This window comes from Canis aureus, chromosome 37 (genome assembly GCF_053574225.1).
Source record: "Canis aureus isolate CA01 chromosome 37, VMU_Caureus_v.1.0, whole genome shotgun sequence".
NCBI lineage: Eukaryota > Metazoa > Chordata > Mammalia > Carnivora > Canidae > Canis > Canis aureus.
In genome coordinates, this window is record NC_135647.1 from 25,690,394 (window position 1) to 25,710,667 (window position 20,274).

General features: G+C 46.0%; 1 protein-coding gene across 8 annotated transcripts in view; it reads left to right on the plus strand.

Moving 5' to 3' along the window:
- The window catches only part of EXOC2 (exocyst complex component 2), a 226,095-nt gene that overhangs the window by 92,472 nt on the left and 113,349 nt on the right, over positions 1-20,274 (plus strand). For all 8 annotated transcript variants that reach the window (XM_077886050.1, XM_077886059.1, XM_077886057.1 and 5 more), the window contains 4 exons: positions 2,323-2,468; positions 2,669-2,750; positions 3,750-3,852; positions 9,352-9,470. In XM_077886050.1, the coding sequence (XP_077742176.1) occupies positions 2,323-2,468; positions 2,669-2,750; positions 3,750-3,852; positions 9,352-9,470 (450 nt within the window). The remainder of the gene's footprint in view (positions 1-2,322; positions 2,469-2,668; positions 2,751-3,749; positions 3,853-9,351; positions 9,471-20,274) is intronic.

Genomic DNA, 20,274 nt, shown 5'->3' on the forward strand with positions numbered 1-20,274 from the left:
GGGGATAGGAGCGGGCCTGGCTGGTGTGCAGTTGGCAGTCACTTCTCTTCCCATCCTTTTCCGGCTCTGTTGAGATCCGACTGACCTGCAGCAGCCGGGAGTGTAGGGTGTGTGTTCTGTTGATTGGCTCTGCCCGGCCCTGCACGACGGTCACCACCGTCACATCCGCTGGCGCCCCCGGCCCAGCTCGGAATTCTGGTCTTCGTGGGGAGGATCCTGGAGGTTCCTATGGGCAGTGTTCAGGGGTACGAGGGATACGTAGCCCGTCTCACAGTGCCCTGCGCTGGGGCATCACATGGAGGGAAGCGCCGTGGCTCCTGTTGGCCCTGCGGCCCTGCAGCCTGTGGCCCTGCCCCCGTGGCCCTGCGGCCTTGTGGCCCTGCAGCCCTGTGGCCCTGCAGCCCTGTGGCCCTACAGCCCTGTGGCCCTGTGGCCCTGCGTGCCATGGCCTGTGGCCCTGCAGCCTGTGGCTCCGGGTGCACACGGGGTGCGGGGGGTTGGGGGGGAATGGCCCCCAGGCCTGGGCCACAGGCTGCCTGACGCTCCGCCGGTGTGTGCCCGCGACGCCGCGACGGGAGCTGCAGCTCGTGAGCTGCTGGCGGCCCTTCCCTGCTCGCACAGATCCTACTTCCCCTGCTCTCCTTTATTTGGTCACCGATATAACCATCCAGTTATCAGAGTCGGAAACCCCCAAGATTTCACGGGGAGTGCAGGCAATCCATAAGGCAGGAACAGTTTACGGATAGAAGTAATTTATGAATCAAAATGATTTCATGGCATATTTCTCAGTGTGCATATATTGAAATTCTGCATACATCTCTATAAAGGTAGATTATAATTTCATAGTTGATAATGTCTGCCTATAAATTTTTTCTCTATAACATACTTATTTAGTGACTAGTGAATTTTCTACTTTTACTTATTTTCATACTTTTTAGAGGAATTAAAGTTATTAGTTGGTATTTCTTTCTTACCTTTAAAATACAGTGAGCACATTCTAATTTTGAACACTTACACTTTTGTCCCAAATTCTTTCATTGTGAAAAAAAAAATGTGCTTGGGAATTTAGCATCCACGGCCCATGTATAAGTAATCGACCTTTTAAAAATATTTAGCGGCATTTCCGTATGTTTTCATTTATGAAGCCTGAAATCATGAAGTTTATGTTTTTAAATGATAAACACTTAATTTTCTTGGAAGAAAAATGTTTTACCCCTAATCCGATTACAAGTTTTCATTTAGACACCATTTGTGCTCTGGTGGGAAAACGGGAACATATTTTTTCTCATCTTCTAGAAATGTAGTCTCCTGCGTTGAGACCATGTGGTGAAAACAGCTATCTTGACAAAGGTTTCTATTAGGCCTTTAAAATTTCAACAGAATTTAAACATCATCTAGATAAAACAATTACGTTACAAAGACAACTTTTAGCAGGATCCGGCCACCCACAGTGTGGACTGGAGAATATGGCATGCAAGCCACCCAGCGAGACCGAGGTGGTTTTTTCATCTTTGCTTAAAGTATAGTCAGTAGACCAGATAATGTAGAGACTTTATGAGCAGCCACCAAACAGCCAAAAACAGTTGTCCTTTTTCTCCCCTTTCCTTGTGGCTTAATTAAAAATAATTCACAAGTCGACACAGTGAGTCTCGCTCTAGATAAAGCACCTCTTTCATTTATAGTGCTTTGTGCTGTTTGAAGCCTTCTAGGCAGAAAAAAAAGATCCCATATGTAAAGTATCCAGTTTGTGTATGAATTGAATTCGGTGGTTTAAGAAGTAAATGTCGATTACCTATCGATAGGCTAAAGTTTGTCCTTTAAGTTGCTCGTGCAATTGCTCGTGCCTGCTGCCTAAGCAGGTCATTTTTTCAAGAAATAGGATCGGTTCCACAGCTCCTTTCGAGCAGCTCTCCTGCCTCTCTCTCAGTCTGTGTCTCACGAATAAATAAATAAACCTCAAAAAAAAAAAATGAGTATTTTCTTCCTGTTTCAGTACCGTGTAACACAGACACAGACCCGAGAGCGTTGAGCGTGTGGCGTCCAGCCGAGGCCTGAGCGAGTGCGACCATCTCGGGCCGTAACCGCCGTGGAACGTGGCAGGGGCCTCCGTAGACGTGGGCTCCTGGGCCTGGCAACGACGGCTGTTTTCAGGGGGATGCGGTTCCCCGCGGGGGAAGGGACCCGCAGGCAAAGTGGAAACGGGTCAGCCAAGCACCGAGAGGGGACGCAGCCCATGTCCGAGCGCGCATGCTGAGCGCGGACGTGGGCCAGGGCAGCGCCCGTGGTGCCCTGCGTGAGCCGCCCTTGCTTTGTCCTCAACAGGAGCGAGTAACACCGCGGACACGTTATTCCAAGAGGTGCTGGGTCGAAAGGACAAGGCGGATTCCACTAGAAACGCGCTCAACGTGCTCCAGAGATTCAAATTCCTCTTCAACCTCCCCCTGAACATTGAGAGGAACATTCAGAAGGTAGATGCGTGCTCCTGTGCCCGTGCCACGCTGTCCTGACCGTACAGACCTGCTAAGTCTCAGAATTTGAGGGCTCTTTAAGGCTTAAAGACATTTAATTGAAATTCCGTTTTTTTTTTTTTTTCTTTTTCTTTTTGGAATCTCAACCAGATGTGTTCATGATATTTTACTGACATTCTCCAAAATGTTTTATTTTAAAGGGTGATTACGATGTGGTCATTAATGATTATGAAAAGGCCAAGTCGCTCTTTGGGAAGACGGAGGTGCAAGTTTTCAAGAAATGTAAGGTTTATTACTTTTTGATCTCCTGCTTTCCTTGTATAGGAAGAACGTGGTACACATTCCGCAAAGTCACGTGCATTTTAGTTTTTGTTTACTCTTTTGAAAAAGCGAGACGATTACCTCAAAAATAACATGGCTTTTCTTACCAAGATGTAGTGAAAAGGAAAGACCACGGCTATGGGATAGATGAGTCATGACATTCTTTGCTGCTTGTTAACCATGTTGCCACTAAAAAATCCTTTCTACTGGAAAGAATTAATTACAGATATTTTATAGAGATGGGAACCTACAATTTTAATTTTCTCTCTTTAGAAAAGCCATTGTTAAGGGCACCTGGTGGCTCAGTGAGTTACGGGTCTGCCGTTGGCTCAGGTCATGATCCGGGGTCCTGGGATCGAGCCCCATGTTGGGCTCCCCACGCGGCGGGGCACCTGCTTCTCCCTCTGCCCCCGTTCATGCTCTCTCTCTCTCTCTCTCAAAGAAATAAATAAAATCTTTTTTTAAAAAAGCAACTTTCAATGAATTCTAACCTTATTTTAAAGTAAGCTAAACTTTTGAAATGATCTCTAGTGCAGGAGTTACAGAAAATATGAAAAGCCTGGAATGTCCTGTGGTAATGCCTCATATCAACTAGGAGAAATATCATGGGGCTTTAATCAATTAGTAAATGAAATCCATAAGGACTCAGAAAGCTTAATTCCATTTTTTTTATTGTGATAAATGTACATGCAGTGAAATGCACAGACCTTGCATCTTCCAGGCCAGCGAGCCTGACAAATGTGCGCACCTACGTTACCCACACCCTGGGCAGGAGGTTTCCGTCAGTGCGGGAAGCTCCCTTGTGCCCCCTCTTAGTCAAACCCTGTCCCCCAAGGCAGTCACTGTTCTACTTGCCATAATTTGATTATTAAGTTTCCTTTCCGTAAATCTTATATGTTCTTTCCTTTTTATTTTTTTTTTTTTTATTTTTTTTTTTTTTGTTCTTTCCTTTTTAAATAGACTACGCTGAAGTAGAAACACGGATTGAAGCTTTAAGAGAATTACTTCTGGCTAAATTGCTTGAGACGCCATCGACTTTACACGACCAAAAACGTTACATAAGGTAAACCACCACCTGCAAGCACCTTGATAAGTCATCTGTTTCTGTGTAGCGCTGGGCACGTCATGTAACCCCGGAAGCTAACTTGGGGGAGTTAGCACGCTGATGAGACGTGAGGGGGGAGACAAATAGCAGAAATTCACAGGTACCGCCTAGGGCACACCAGAGCTGTTTTGTCTGCCGGTAAATTTAGGAGTCGTCAGGGCAGGGAGACTGCGTGTCGGGGCAAGGGAAGCGGCCTCCCTGCAGGCGTTTCCCCCTGTTGCTCCGTGACGGCCTTCGCAGCCTCGTGGGACGCGTGGTGCTGCACCGAGTGGGCCCCCGCAGGCCACCGGGCAGGGCTCCCCGTGTGTTAGACGTACGGCACTGTCGTTCTTCGTGTCGTCGGGTGGGCCCTGGCTCAGTGGTGGACAAAATTGTGAAAGGTTTTTTTTTTTATTTTTTTTTTATTTTTTAAAATTTTTATTTATTTATGATAGTCAGAGAGAGAGAGAGAGAGAGAGGCAGAGACATAGGCAGAGGGAGAAGCAGGCTCCATGCACCGGGAGCCCGACGTGGGATTCGATCCTGAGTCTGGAGGATCGCGCCCTGGGCCAAAGGCAGGCGCTAAACTGCTGCGCCACCCAGGGATCCCTGTGAAAGGTTTTTGTATCGAATAGAAAAAATAAAAAAATAAATTAAAAAAAATTGCACTACCGTGAAAAGTGGTGGACACTGCAGGGCATGACGAGAAGGCCTCAGAAGGAAGCGGTGCGCATGGTGTCAACCAGCTGTCCCTTTGGGCGGCTTACTTGCGTTCTCAGTGTCTTCCTCTGGGAAATGACTTGATGACACAATCCGCGTCTCAGGGCAGTTGGAAAGACCATCAGGAATACATTTAAGGGTTTAGGATAGCAACTGGCACATAAGCAGTCAACAACTTCTATGTATGTGATGTTCATACCAGGATTTGGAGGCGGCACATGCGTTACAAGCCTTTTATATCTATGATTGAAGAATATTAACATTACTTTCTGCTGGCGTATTCTGAATGTGGCCTTTGTCCTCAGAATAAGCTGTTATTTTCCAAACTTAATGCCCCCTCCTTAATCGGTGAAGTTCATGGAATATCCAGTACTTATAAAATAATAGACCGACGGCAGATGTTTATGCATTTGGCTGTTGTCACCATATGACCACTGAGATAATTTGCAGGTGTGAGAGAGGGTCGGCCCCAGGCTGCGTGTTTGCAGGGGAGGGGACGGGGTCCACACGCAGCCCTGTGTTCTTGGTGCCTGAGAACAGGAGCACCATGAGCCGTTGTTCTTGCCAACACATTTGTGTGACCAAAGGGGAAAGGCACAGGAGACGTTGGAAGGGGAGGCGAGAGCCCGGACTCTGCCGCGACCTGGAGCACGTAGGACGCTCGGGCAGCCTGTTACATGAGCGGCGTATGGCATTTCTAGTCCTCGCCGTTGCCTTGCAGGGCATTTGTCTGAGGCCCGTTACAAAGGCGGGGAAACCGCCGCAGACGTCCTTCTTGCTCGGTGCACACAGCTCAGAATAGGACTCCTGTTCGTCTGCTTTCAAAGCCCGTCTCTGCTTTTCTCTCAGCTGTCTCCACAGGAAAGAATGTATTTGGGGGATTTTTTCTGTCTTCCAGCATCGTGAAAATTTAAAGCTAGAAGTAAACCACATGTTAGTTATCCATCTGCTTTTTTTTTTTTTTAACATATAAAGAAACAATTCCAAGGAGGTTAATCCTCTTGTCCAGGGTTGCACAGCTGGTTAGTGTCTTATTATCTGTATCCGACTACGCTACTTAATTGTGCTTTGTATTTATTTACCTGTTTATACTTATGCTTTTAAATTTGCCAGTAGTAATATGTTCATGCTTATAGAATGTATCATTTATTTATTTAGTGAATCACTACTTTGTAGTCCTTACGACTAAGATGTCAAAAAATATTTTTTTAAATGGCCTATTGAGGTGCTTTTTTCCCATTTTATCATTTTAAAGGGAAAAGACAAGAATGTCAACAAGAATATCAAGTCGTTGACTTATTTGTAATCATGATTTTATTTTTGATGGTTTGAGAAGACACCGAGCAATTAATTGTTATCCTTTTTAAATTAAGCTTTTAGTTATTAATAAATAAGAAAAACAACATCACAACCAGGTCAGATGTCTGTTGGACTTGGGAATCTATGGCCATAGGTACTCTGAGCATCAAGCGGAGAAGGAGACTTGATGCTTTATCATCAGCAAAGTACATCTTTAGTAAGTTCTCTTACATAATTGAAGTTACGCGTGGTGCGACGGAAGATCAAATCACTACTGTATCGTTTCACTCTGGTTTGCTGTCTTGTCCAATTAAAAACTTCTATTTTTACTCTCCTTATTGTAGCTTCAGTGGGAAGCAAAGTTATATGTTTTCGGTACGAATGTGAGCCTATCACTGGTAATTGTTAAAAACCGTGTCAGAAAACGGCTAAAAAGATCAGTGCTTAAAGTGTAAAATATCGAGCCTGTGCTCATCGTAATCATAATTAGCATTTTTTTACACTTCCCCTCTATAAAAGCTGTCAAGTGTTCTTTGAGGTACGGTTTTAGAAGCAGCAGCAGTAACGCGCACCACGTTTTAAACAAAGATCTTTGAACTGCAGCTGCGGTGGGCCGGTGGGCCGGACAGCCAGGGGGCCGAGGCAGGAGCCGCTCCGGCCAGATCCACCTGTAACTTGATTCCCCGGAAGCTTGGCTGCTGAAGCTTAGCCTCCTAAGGCCGACTGGAAGGCTTACCCACGATGCCAACGGCTGATTAACATATTTGGTCTCCTATATGTGTTATATATTCTGTTCTTAAGATAAAATAAGCCAGAGGAAAGAAAATATTAGGAAGAGAATCACAAGGAAGAGAAAACACACCGACAGCAGAGCGCTGGAGGAGCTCTGCGCACAAGTGGAGCAGCCGTTCAGGCCTGCGTGTTCAGCCCTTGCACTTCCTTACGCTGCACACTAAAGGAAAAGACGACGTTTATCGGATTAAGTCACTTAACCAAGGAAACGCCTACCATAGGCCGTACTTTTGCATCGCGACGCTGCAGAGTCTTGCAAGATGACACACTTGTCTTTCTTTAAGGAGCTCTCTTAATGTGCTTCCCTTTAACAAGATGACATCAGGGCTTACAGTTGAATCTTGCCAGGGCCTAGTCACCACGCTAAAGAAACCGGATTTTAAGAGTGGTTAAGCAGAAGAGTTTGATTTCTCGAGCTGCACTGAGCTCTTAAAATGGACCATTTCTGTTCCTACTCAGTAGCTTAAGAATTTAAAAGGAAGCAGCCTCCCTGGAAGAATGTTCCTGTGCTTTACTACCAACATCTGAGGAGAAAGTACTGCAGAAGTCCTCGGGGCAGAACAGGCCTGTGAAAGGAGACGCCAAGACAAATCTCCAGCACGAAGGGGTGCAGTCACTTGTTTTCTGGAAAGACGACGCCGTGTACTGCGCGGCAGTCGTATTCTAGGTGAAAAAAGCCTTGTATTGGGTGGCGGTATCGATGCCAGGCTAACTATGCTGTTAGGTTGTAGTTGTCGTCCCAGGGTCCTGTTAACTGATTCGTCCTGTTCTCAGCACAGCCACAGCCTGTGTGCTGCCTGCAGCAGTCAGGGAAGGGTAGAGGGCCAGCTGCTGGGCCGACCTCCAGGCAGCCCTGTACCAGGTGAGCCCCCACTGTTTAAGGGCCCTCCCTTTTTTTTTTTTTTCCTTTTAAGATTTATTTTTTTATCCACGAGAGACACAGAGAGAGGCAGAGACCCGGGCAGAGGGAGAAGCAGCTCCCTGCAGGGACCCCGATGCGGGACTCGATCCCGGAACCCCAGGGTCACGCCCCGAGCCTAAGGCAGATGCTCCACCACTGAGCCCCCCGGGCATCCCTGAGGGGCCCTTTTGTAGGATGATGAAATGCCCAGCTCTGCCCAGAGCCCAGGCTGTCTGCATTAGCTTGTAAAGGTCAGGGTAGAGAGTTCCTAAGTGTGACGTCAGAGGTCTCAACGTTTCATTTATTGCTGACTTATTATAAAATGTTTCTCATCTAATTAGCTGCTCATTGAGATGCCTGTGAGTAAGGAAATACCTAGTAGTCCTGGAGGAACGTGGAAGAGAAGCATCTGGTGCATCCCTCAGTGATTAGAATGTGGCTACAGGTCTCAGCTTGTAACCGTTAATTAACATTTATTATTGGACAAGAATGCTTAACCCCAAGACAACAGACAGCTTATGGTTTAAGAGTAATTTCAAGACAATAAATTCAGCTTTTGGAGTTGATTTAATTGGATTTAAGTTATTGCAGGAGTAGGGCCCCCCCCCCCGCCCCCCGCCATCTCTGGGGTGTTTTGCAAGGGTCCAGGTACCTGTAGTGAACTGCAGTTGGGAAGCAGGTGATCCTCCGTGTGACATGTAGTCGGAAGGTCCGCCGTAGCCTAGGGCTGCACCTGCTGCCTCCATCGTCCCGTCCCTTCGCCTCATCACACAGCATTTCACCGTCTCCTGTCCTCACAGGAACAGGGGATGGAGACAGGACAGTAAGTGAGAAAGAAACCACATTCCCCTGACCTCAACTGCCATATATTATACATTACATCTGGTTTTTTTATTGGTTTTGTTGTTCATCTCTCCTGCGCCTAATTGTACATCAGACGTCACCGTAGGCATGTGTGTACGGGACCAACCAGCCACGTAGGGCTCCGTGCTGCCGGGGTCTGGGCGCCCGCTGGAGGTCTTGGACCACCTCCCCCATGCATGACGGGGAACACCCAATGTTTATGTGTCTCCCGAGGGCTGAGGCCCAGATCTTGAATGATATTTGTCAGAAATTGTTCAACTGAAATGTATTTCAATTCTTAATCCGAGTTTGGATATTTTAAGCACAAAGAAGACTTTGCATATTTGAAGAACTATTTAAAACCTAAAAGAAATGCTCACCTGTACTGTATTTTCTAGAGAGAGATTTTTCCCAGGAAGAGTTGAGAGCTAAGTACTTACCCTGGGAGATCACACAGGTCACGAAGGTCGTGTCCCGCTGCTTGGTGGCCGCCCTTGGGCCAGCGAGGAGACAAAACTAGTGAGACCCAGAAGGTCACCGGGTGTCCTCTGCTGGCTCCCACTGCTGTTTGTAATGACGGAGAACCACTCCGAGCTGAATGTACATACAGAGACTAGTTCTCACTGAGTGTTTAGGATCATCGCAACTTGTCTTTGTCTTCTTGGTGGTCTTTTTTAAAACGGCCTTATTAAAAAAAAAAGGGGGGGTTTATTTGTTAATTGCATGAAAATAAACTTGAATATATTTCAGTTCAAATTAAATGTTGAGGACCAGTGTTCACAAGTGCTTTATTAATTGATGAAATTCTAGATTTTCTTAAAAAAAAAAAGCGATTACTTAAAAATACGCTAGCTTTCCTTTGGTCCTTAATCATGGCTGCACAGAGGAAGCCCACGTGGTCAGCCTTTGCTTTGCTTTTCCAGGTACCTGTCTGACCTTCATGCGCCGGGAGACCCTGCTTGGCAGTGTATCGGGGCCCAGCACAGGTGGATCCTTCAGCTCATGCACAGCTGCAAGGAGGGCTACGTACAGGATCTGAAAGGTAAGGCCGCGTCTCTTCCAGGGCATCGCGCTTCTCCTTACTATCCACTTAAGGACAATAGTGGAAATGCTTAATGATTAATTTTCGTGACATCTCTACTTGTTTTTTGTCTGTTTTGTTTTGTTTTTGTTTTTCCTGCTGGTTAGCATTTCAGCTGAGTGAATAAAAGGGAAGGGAGAGAACTCTCCTGATAGATCTGTTTTATGGTCGACACAGATTTCACTTAAGAAATAGTCAAACTTGGGGGCTCCTGGGTGCCTGGGCCGGTTAAGCGCCTGCCTTCGGCTCAGGTCGCGATCCCCGGGGTCCTGTGGTCACTCACATCTCACTCACATCAGGGCCCGCGCTCAGCGGGGCGTCTGCTTCTCCCTCCTGCTCCCCCATGCCCTCTCTCTCTCTTTCTGTCATTCACTCTCTCTCTCAAATACATAAATAAATAACATCTTTAAAAAAAGGGAAATAGTTAAACTTCGATGGGAAGTAACACGGTGTAGAAACATTAGTCTTCTATAAACGGTAGCGGTCTACTCCTGTTCACCAAATACGAGTCAGACCCCTGCAGGCGCCAGGCGTCGCGCCAAGTGCAGACGGACAGTGGTGCAGCCGCAGCTCATTCGCGAGGAGCTAGACGAATGAGAAGCAGCCTGCTGGGATGACTCCAGTCTGAAAAAAGGAAGGACTTCTGCAAAGGCTCAGAAATAAGCTTAAAGGAAGAAGGCACAGCTGCATTCACACGCGGGTTTATCGACCTTTACTTGTGTGATTTTGTCATCCCACAGATACTGGGTGTATGCAGTGCCCACTGCCATGGCGGTGCCAAGGGCGCAGCGGTCCCTATGCCACGTGGCCTGGCCTACGGGCGCCTTATAAAATAGCTGGGCGGGAGCAGGTGCGCAGGCAAAGTGCGGTGGACAAGGAGGCTACGGTGGTGCTTCCTGAGCCTGGACGTTCCTGCTGCCAGGGTAGCACTAGGAGCCGCGTCAGATGCAGGGTTCTGGGGTCACAGAAGTGACACTCCACCTGCAGGCAGTCGCTGTCTGAAGACGGAAGGGTGTGTGTCAGCCAGTTAAATAGAGGAAAGAGGCCAAGACCCTTCCAGGAAGAGAAAGTAGAATGTGCACAGGGCCGCAGGGAAGAGGCGGCCCCTGAACTCGCTGTGTCTGACGTCGTGCCCAGAGTGGCAAGAGTGGAGGCTTTGGCACCGGGCGCCAGGTCTTGCATGGACCGCGTAGCCGCTTGAAGGGCTTTGGACTTGATGCAGAGGACCCTGGGCTGCGATTAAGGGTCTGAAGACCCTTAAGATGGGTAAAGACCCATCGAGACTTAATTTTTAAAGGACAGCTCTGGCTTCCATGGAGTGAGGATGAGAGGGAGCAGGGGTGGATCAGAGGAGCTGGTTTGCAGGCTGCCGGGCTGCTTCACACGAGGGTGGTGGATGTGGAGCAGAGACAGATTCCAGAGCTGTTCAGAAACTGGAATTGATAGGACTTGATTGAGGAATAGGGAGGAACAAGTGGTCATGGGTGACCCCCAGATCCCTGACCCCAGCAACTAGTTGGGATGATGGCCCCGTTGAGTTGGGGAACACAGGGCAGAAAATCATTTTTTTCCTTTGGCTTGGACAGTCTCGATTTGGACTTGTCTGACCTGCAAGGGATGATTCCCAAACGTATCTTGAATTTGAAGAGCAAGAGATTTGGGTGTGATCTGTGTATAGATGGTCCCGAGACTTGATGCATTCACCCGAGAAGGTGGAGCAAAGGAGAAACCTTAGGACAGAATCGTGGGGGGCAGTACCTACGGGGCCAGTAGGAGGAAGCGGGGGGTGCAGTGTCACACAGCCAGAGGAGACGCGTGATCAGCAGGCATTTTAAGGTGAATAAGATGATGTCCTTTAGATTTAGTGCTGAGGCGACTGTTGGTGACCTCGGGAGGTGCAGTTTCAGCAGCGTGAGGTGCCAGATGCGTACGCAGCATAAGGCCTGGGGATGCTTCCAGGACGAGGCTTCCAGAAGCAAGTGCAGTCACGTAAGGACAGTCCTGGAACAGAAGGCAGCAAATGGAGAGCTTACGATTACTTATTGATAACAGGGTTTCGTCATGAATTAGTTGGCTTGATTTTGAGTACTTTCCAGCCATGATTTTGTTCTTTTCTCTTCTTGATATTGAGGAAAATCCAAATATCTTTTTTATTAACGGCACATCAAACTTCCTGTTAATGTCGTTAATTACTTAGTAGGCGTCGCAGGTGAAAATGACCTCAAGGATACGCACAGGCTGGTCTTTAGGGATGTTTAGAGGGCCGTACGGATCTGTGTACGTTCAGAATCCCCCGGGTATTTTTAAAGACCGTCAATTCCTGGCCTCCACTTCATTCCTACTGATTATTTTAGAATCTCTGGGTCCAGGCCTCAGCATTTGTTGAAGCTCGCAGGTGAATCAGGCAGGGTCTGGGTCCCTAATCCGGGCACCACGTGCCGTGCTAGGGACCGGTGAGCAGGACAGACGTGCTGTGTGGTCTGGTGGGAAAAGACTCACGTGGCGATGATTGTGAAAGGTTCGTGGAGCAGGGCATATAGAAATCTACTCGAGGCCGTTCAGGGGAGGTCCAAGGAAGTTTTATAGAGGAGACAGTATTTCCATTGAGCCTACATGGTGAATATCCGTTATCTAGATGAAGAGGCGCGGCGTAGCCCGGATGCCTAGAAGGTGCTCGTAAACGTCACCTGCTCCCCGCTTCACTAAGCAGGGTCATGGGCACAGCAGTGCCAGTCTCCAGGTTAAAGGAGGCTGCGTGGTCTAACAAACGGTTTTCCTACTTATGCCAAGAAGATACAATGTGACTCTGTAATTTGGTCATGAAAATATTTGAATATTTGGAATGTGTGTAATTTATGAAGACAACATAGAGACTATTTGAAATTGGAAAACTAGGGATCCCTGGGTGGCTCAGCAGGTGAGCATCTGCCTCGGGCTCAGGGCGTGACCCCGGGGTCCTGGGATCGAGACCCATGTAAGCTCCCTGCAGGGAGCCTGCTTCTCCCTCTGCCTGTGTCTCTGCCTCTCTGTGTCTCTCATGAATAAATAGATAAAATCTTAAAAAAAAAAAAAAAGAAGAAAAGAAAAGAAATTGCAGCAGTACCATGAAATTTCGTGTGTTTTATTGTCGCATCCATACCTGAAATACCTGATGGCCACTATTCATTGCCTACGGCCTGAATCTTTCTTGACGGTAAATGGGCACACGCGTTCTACCTCATGGATTGCATCCCCGCCGTCTTGATGTTATGTCCTGCTATCTGTATTCATCCAGAACTATTTCAAATCAGATGTCTGGGAAAAACATGATGAAACCTAACGTTTAACTGGAGCCCTCCCTTTTCAATTCACTGACCACACACTTGCTGCAGAACTTGCTCATCACTTAGGAAATAACGAAAAGAATGTATATTTGTTAGGGATGATTGAGCTCGACTTAAAGTTATTTTCTTCAGTTGGTCTTTCTGATTAGGAAGTAAAAAAAAAAAAATAACAGTTTACAGCTCTTTGAATTTACTCCACAGATTTCATACACCACATAATGTAAGTTTCCTAAATATATTAGTTACACATTCACAAGTTACATTTTGATTTTTGGTTGACATCCAGGAGAACATGCCTACCGGCTGTTTTTTATTGTCAGCAAATACTACTAATACGAACAGCATAGATAATCCTAACATAGAAAAGCCTTTTAACTGGAAAATTGGTGTGTTCTCTGAGCTCATATCAGAATGAGCTTTTATGATTTTATTTTGGAAAATAAAAAATAAATATGGTGAACTAACCTGTGTGTCTCACCTATTTTCTTTTTTTTTTTTTAAAGATTTTATTTATTTATTTATGGAAGACACACAGAGAGGCAGAGACACAGGCAGAGGGAGAAGCAGGCTCCATGCAGGGAGCCCGACGCGGGACTGATTCCAGGACCCTGGGATCACGCCCTGAGCCGAAGGCAGTGCTAAACTGCTGAGCCCCGCCCCCCCCCCCCCCCCCCCCCCGGGCTGCCCCGTATCCCACTTTCAACAGTTATCAATTCACAGCCCATCTGACTCTATTTGTACCCTTACCTGCTTCTTACCTTCCCTCACCTTGAGTTATTTTTGAAGCGGGTCACATTATTTCATTCATAATTATTTCAGTATGTAATTTCCAGAGATAAAAAAAAATGCTTTTTATAAACTGTAACCAGAACACCATTATCATTACCTGAAAGTCATCAACAATTTCTTAATCCCAAAGATTCAGTTAGTTCTCAAGATTCAGGAGCCCTTTAATATGCCCGGGAATCTTCCCAAGTACATCGATACCGTGACTTTTTAACTTGGACTCAGTACAAAGGCAAATGGCATGCGAGGTGACATGAGTCTAGACTGAACGTGTATTTCCTAGGATGGAAGAACTGGCCCCCGGTACATTGCACTCGATCCCTCTTCTGGTCGTTCTCACCGATGCCTGTGTATGTCATTGACGCGTTCGCTCGTTGATCCGCGCCTGCGACATTACACAGGTAACGTGACCGCACGTACCACAGGTGTATGTATGCGTGGACGTATTTATATAGAATATTTGTCTTGATTAGGAGTTTCCTGGGAATAAGCCGGTCGTTCAAGGTGGACACTGCGTTGATGTTTGAGAGTCTCCATACACTCTTAGTGTAAGGGCGTACGGAGGAGGCCTCCTAAATATCGTTTGGGCTTTTTATTGGATGTTTTCGTATAATGATGTTATTTTAGAAATGGAAAAACACCCTGGGGTATTGTGCAGTTTAGTCGATGACGTTAGATCTGTTGCGCATCTCAGAGAGTGACCTCCAGCTTCCACTTGTCCTGGACAGGGGCGGGGTGGGGAGCAGGTCCCTCCCCGCTCCCGCGGGCTGCGCTCCTCCACCAAGGAGGCCGGGGAGGCCGGGGAGGCCGGCGGCAGGTTCTCCGCGTGCAGGTGTGGGAGCAGGTGCGACAAGACGCGGGATTTATGAAGACGACGAACAGGATGAGGCAGTGCCTCAGTTCCACCTGGTGCTTCACTGCGAACTTTCAGTTTTTATTCCGGTATTCTCAGGATCCTTTTTTCTTTCTTTCTTTCTTTTTTTTTTTTTTTTTTTAAGGATTTTATCTATTTATTCATGAGAGACACAGAGAGAGAGAAAGGCAGAGACCCAGGCAGAGGGAGAAGCAGGCTCCACGCAGGGAGGCCGATGCGGGACTCTATCATGCCCTGGGCCAAAGGCAGGCACCAAACCGCTGAGCCCCCCAGGGATCCCCCTAGGATCCTTTTTTCTAGAGGAAACCTCCTTGCATTCTAAATCTAAAGACTGAATTGTCAAGTCCCTCTATTAGAATATCTGTACTTGGACTTTTAAGGCTGGTTGTAGTTGTTTGAGCAGACCCCCAGGCCGCAGAACAATGGTTAAGCACCGAGACAGTCCTGTGAAATAAAATACAATTTTAAATAGTTAGGCGATAAGTATTTCAGACAGGAAAAGGTTTCTTGATGTCTTCTTAAGTAAAGTTGGTTGGTCTTTATGCATGAATTTAAGAAATCTAATTAACATACAAGTGTATTTTTGAAGTCCTAAAGTCTTTACACAGCTGTTTGAGAAGAAAAAAAATGTTAATTGTATTTAGTCTTGTGGTCTTCAGAGAAAATCTCATAAGCAAAGATGATGATAGATTTTCAGAGACAGCAATCCTACATTAAAAAAACCACCTTTTTTCCAAGAAAGATTCTTTTGTATATAAATTATTTCTTGGCACAGCTAGGTCATTAGGTCATAAGGTTGATATTCTTAGGAACACTGCATTAGATCTTTTTTCTGTTTGTTTTTTTTTTAGAGAATTGGGATGCTTTCCTTGACAATACACTTTTTTTTTTTTTTTAAAGATTTTATGTATTTATTCCTGAGAGACACAGAGAGAGACAGAGACCTAGGCAGAGGGAGAAGCAGGCTCCATGCAGGGAGCCTGACGTGGGACTTGATCCCGGGTCTCCAGGATCACGCCCTGGGCCGAAGGCAGACGCTCAACCGCTGAGCCCCCCAGGGATCCCCTAGATCTTTCTTCGGATCCCGGTTTTTCTAGTAATAACATGCGCTGGACCTAGTAGACGGTGCCTTCCAGAGGATAAGTTCTGGAGCACAGAACTCCTGTTGTTACCGTCGTACCTTAAGGAACACTTTGACGTCCATCCCCAAATACTCCTCACTACTCTTCCGTGACCTGCCTCTATAGCCCAGACGTGGTCTTTTGGTTTTTCTAAGAGGAGACAAAGATGGGGGGGGGGGGGGACCGGAAAAGGATTAGCAATCAAAACCCTCATTGGAGCTGAACACCAAGGGAAGGCTTGGCCCGTTTCTCCTTCCTTCCCGGCCTGAGCTGGCTAACGGTTTTGCTGCCTCCCCGTGTCCACCGTAGCCCTCTGACCTGAAAACTTGTATTACCGCCTTGTAAGAAGTGTCAATCCTCTCTTAAAATTCCTATGAAATAGGTCCAAAATTAGACTCAGTTTTCAGGTTTCCTGTCAGGAAAGGCCTTTGCTGAGCCCCCTACGGACAGTCTCAAACAGGATGTTTAAAGGTAGGCTTCAAAGGTGTTTTTGTTGTTGTTGTTTTGAAAATGAGTCTGGCTCTTAAAATACATGCCGGCTGGTGTCTAATAACTCAGGGGAAAAGGCGTCAGCCTGTTCCTGGAGCAATTACTGCCTTCTTGGAGACGTGTCCTTAATTAGGACTTCCCGAATGGACATTTGGAAAAAGGGCACAATAGGAGCAATGGCTTAAGAAAGCAATAGGCTCCTTAAAATATTCACACCACAGAAGAAAATACGCTTACGTGTGGCTCAGGTGCCCTTTGGAAACTTAAGGGATGGTGTGTCGCACCGGAAAGGCTTATTCTGAATCATCACAGTGTGGATCTACTACGGAAGAGAAAATGTTAAGAATAGAGGTGCTGTGCTAGATAGCTACTCTTTAAATTTTTCCAGACACTGAGCAGATTATTAATTACTTGCGGAAATAAAAATATTTGTTTATCTGATGATCTTAAGCTATAAAAGCCTATATTTTCAACTCAAGCTTATATATTTTATAGGTCATGTTCAATTTTCTGAACTTACATAGTGTAACTAAACTATTTTTCATGATATTTAAAAAATATAGCCTGACCTTTGTGTACATTAATATGTGTGTGTATACACTTTTAATTAGTAGAGTTAATAAATATAATTCTGGTACTTTTATAATGTAGGGTTAAGTAAACTTCCTGTACCCTAGATTAAATTGCAGTCTCAAAAAACAGTAATAAAAAAAACTCCTAAAAAATAAATAAATAAATTGCAGTCTCTGTAGGAAACCAGCAGCAGATTCATCAAATTTTCTATGGAACTACAAAAATATTTCCATGGTCAAAAAGACAGTAAAAATGTGTTGTTATACCTATATTAAATTTTTTAATAAGATCATAATTTTTCTTTTAAAGTTACAATGTTAGGTTGTACATAAGGACGGTCCTTTTATGAAATGTGTTTTCCGGAGATTTAAAAAACCGTTTCTCTTCTGAATGTTGATAATAACAGTATGAATCCAGGTTAGTAGAAGTTTATTTACAAAGAAACCCAGGAAAGGCATCCCTGCAGCCGCTTCAGATAGGAAATAGTGCTTGGATGCCCACCTGTTCTTCCTAAGACACAGCCCCAGCTTTATCTGCTCCCTTGTTTTTTTTTTTTTTTTTTTTTTTTTTTTTTTTTGTGTGTTGTTGTTGTTGTTGTGACTATTTTTTAGATTGGCTTTAGAAGGCAAAAATGCTTCTAATGGGATTTTATTCACTTGCTTTGAGATTTATAAGCTTTAAGGAGGTATGGAAGACAGAAGTGGAAGTGCTGGCGTCGGACTGCTGGAGAAAACCTCTCTGCAGCACAGTGGCGTCCGTGCACCTCTCCGCTTTGTCCTCTTTTCAGAAAGAGAAGAAACCCAGGTGATGTTCAGAACGCCATGAATTGGATTTAAAGCGCATTCCATCAGAAATCATCACTGTTGTTTGTGAATAGTATGAATTCATACAAGCAGTGTTAATTACCTGAGTGTGGATCAACAGGTTTTTATATAATGATTTTGTTTTTGATCTAATTTGAAAAGACAATTGTAACTGCCAAATTAAAATTAAGACTAGTAATGAATACTCCTAATTTAAGTAATGTTTTAAAGTTAGTGGCCTGGGACGCCCGGGGGGCTCAGCGGTGGAGCGTCTACCTCCAGCCCAGGGCGTGACCCCGGGGTCCCGGGATCGAGTCCCGCGTCGGGTCCCCTGCATGGAGCCTGCTTCTCCCTGTGTGTCTCTGCCTCTCTGTGTGTCTCATGAATAAATAAAATCTTTAAAAAAATAAAATCAAGTCAGTGACCTAGGACCTCTAAGCACCATAGCATTCATTTGTAAAATAACAGCCATTGAACATCATAGGAAAGAATTGATGAAGATCCTGTTTCTCCTATTTTGTACTAGATTCAATTCACCTTACAATGAATGAGTGGCTTATCCTTGTTAAACCAGGCCAAAGAGGCTTATTTGAAAAGGACTTTTCCCCCCAGTTTCTTTATCCCAGCAGCTGGTGGTTTTCCACTGCCTTGGCTTACTGTCCATCTGGAAGGAGGCTTCCTGCAGCTGGGAGCCGTTTCATGTCTCATCCACGTCCCCTGCCCTGAAGAGAGAACACATGTTTGATGATGCTTGTCAAGCACGCATTGAACGCTAGCGTTAACTGGTAGTTGTAAAATACGCACTACAAACATTTTAATTCTGTGTTCTATCCTTGTGTAATAATTCTGTTGCTCATCTATTCTAAGCACGTTTTCTCTATTTAGATCTATATATAATCACAAAAGAATAGGGTGCTCTAGTAAAAGCATAAATAGTTTTGATACTTGCCTCCCCAACTTATTACAAATACCTGGTTCTTGCCTACGTGGCCGGTGCTGGCTACTAAATACTGCTCGTGGCTCACACCTGTGGTCTTGCTTTTAAAGCCCATTTCCTCTTTTTTTTTTTTAATATTTTATTTATTTATTCATGAGAGACAGAGAGAGAGGCAGAGAGACCCAGGCAGAGGGAGAAGCAGGCTCCATGCAGGGAGCCCGACGTGGGACTCGATCCCGGGACCCCGGGGTCACGCCCTGGGCTGAAGGTGGCACTAAACCGCTGGGCCACCCAGGGATCCTCCATTTCCTCTTTTACCTACTGTTCTGAATGCTGTTAAAATGCACCAGAATTCCTGCTTGGAAACTGCTTGGGACAATCGTGACACCCTCACAAGTGGAGTGAGATCAACGGGACTACATTGAATATGTCTCCCTTTGCTTAATTCGGATTAAATGATTCTCTTTAAATGGAGGAGGTGCCCCGGTAGGAACTTTTAAGTATAGAGAGAAGAAGAAGATCAAAAAGAACGCTTTTATCTGTTGACACAGGTCTAATTTGTGGGGAGTTTTTAATTCTGTCCCGGTGGCCCCGGCTCCGGGCTGAGGTTCTGCGTGTGCCCGTGAGACAGGGTCCCCAGGCCACCTGTGCTGTGCGGAGCAGGGGGGTGGGGTGGGGGGGTGGGCAGGGGGGCAGGGGGTGGCCGAGAGTGGCCAGAGGGGGCGGGGGGCCAGGGGGTGGCTGGGGGGGGCCAGGGTGGTGGGGAAGTGTGTTCAGCGGCGTGCTAGGAGCCCACTTGCTGCAGGAGGCCCGAAGATGGGCAAAGGCGGTGCCTTCGTGGGCCTGGCCCCCCATCCTGCCCCCCACAGCCTGGCCCCCCAGCTGCAGGCCGGCTGCCTCTGCCCTTGGGCCGGGCTTGCTGAGCAGACTCACTGCCATTTGCATTGAAAGTCGGGGACACTGGCCCAGCTTGAGTCAGGAAGTTCTGGAGGGTTCGGGAGGGTTTTGGGCGACACCTGACAAGGTTTCCTGGAAGTGGTTCGGAGTGCGAGGTGGAACGAGCATTTTCTGTAGATTCCTGACTTCATTATCAGTCGGAAAAAATCAGCAAGTCTTTCAACTTGTTAAGAGCAAATTGTGAAAGATTGATAGTTTATTTTCTTTTAGAGGACGTCTGATTATCTCTACACTGCAGCTGCTTTTTACTCTTTTAAAACTAGGATTGTTTCATTATTGTTCTGTAGCAGGCAGCTTCAGCAACTTTTGAGAATAAATTTCCTCTTTTCTCCAAATTAAAACAAATTTTCTGTTATAGTGTTCCAGAAATGGTTTTTCTCTCCTGTTTGTTAACGATCTGTTCAGTTTCTCCTGCGTCCTCACAATTAGAAGAAGAGCTCCTTTTGCGAACGGGGGTAGCCGGTTACAGAAGCTTTAACTGGGGAAACAAAAGACGGATTCTGAATTTGTCAGTAATTAAGAGGCTTAGTCATTATTATTATTATCATTATTTTAGAATTTTAAATGTTTGGAGGTTTGTTGTTTTTTGTCCCCAAGATTCTTCTTCAGGCATCTGTATGTAGGCTGTGCATCCTTTCCTCCGCTACATTGGTAAAACCGTAACCTGAACACTGGTTTGCGGGATGTACAAGACTTGGCTGCACCCTCTTACCCCAGGTTTTGTTTGTATCGTTTTTCCTGCAAGCAGCACCTGGCATTGTTAGGGCTAGAAGTTCTGTGGCGCCGGTTCTCCTGCTACGGGGGATGTGCCTACGTGGAATTTTGGCTCCAAGGTCATCTTTCCTCTGCAGTTATTCCCCACACATCTTTGTTTATCACCCAACAATTTTGATCTCATAAGC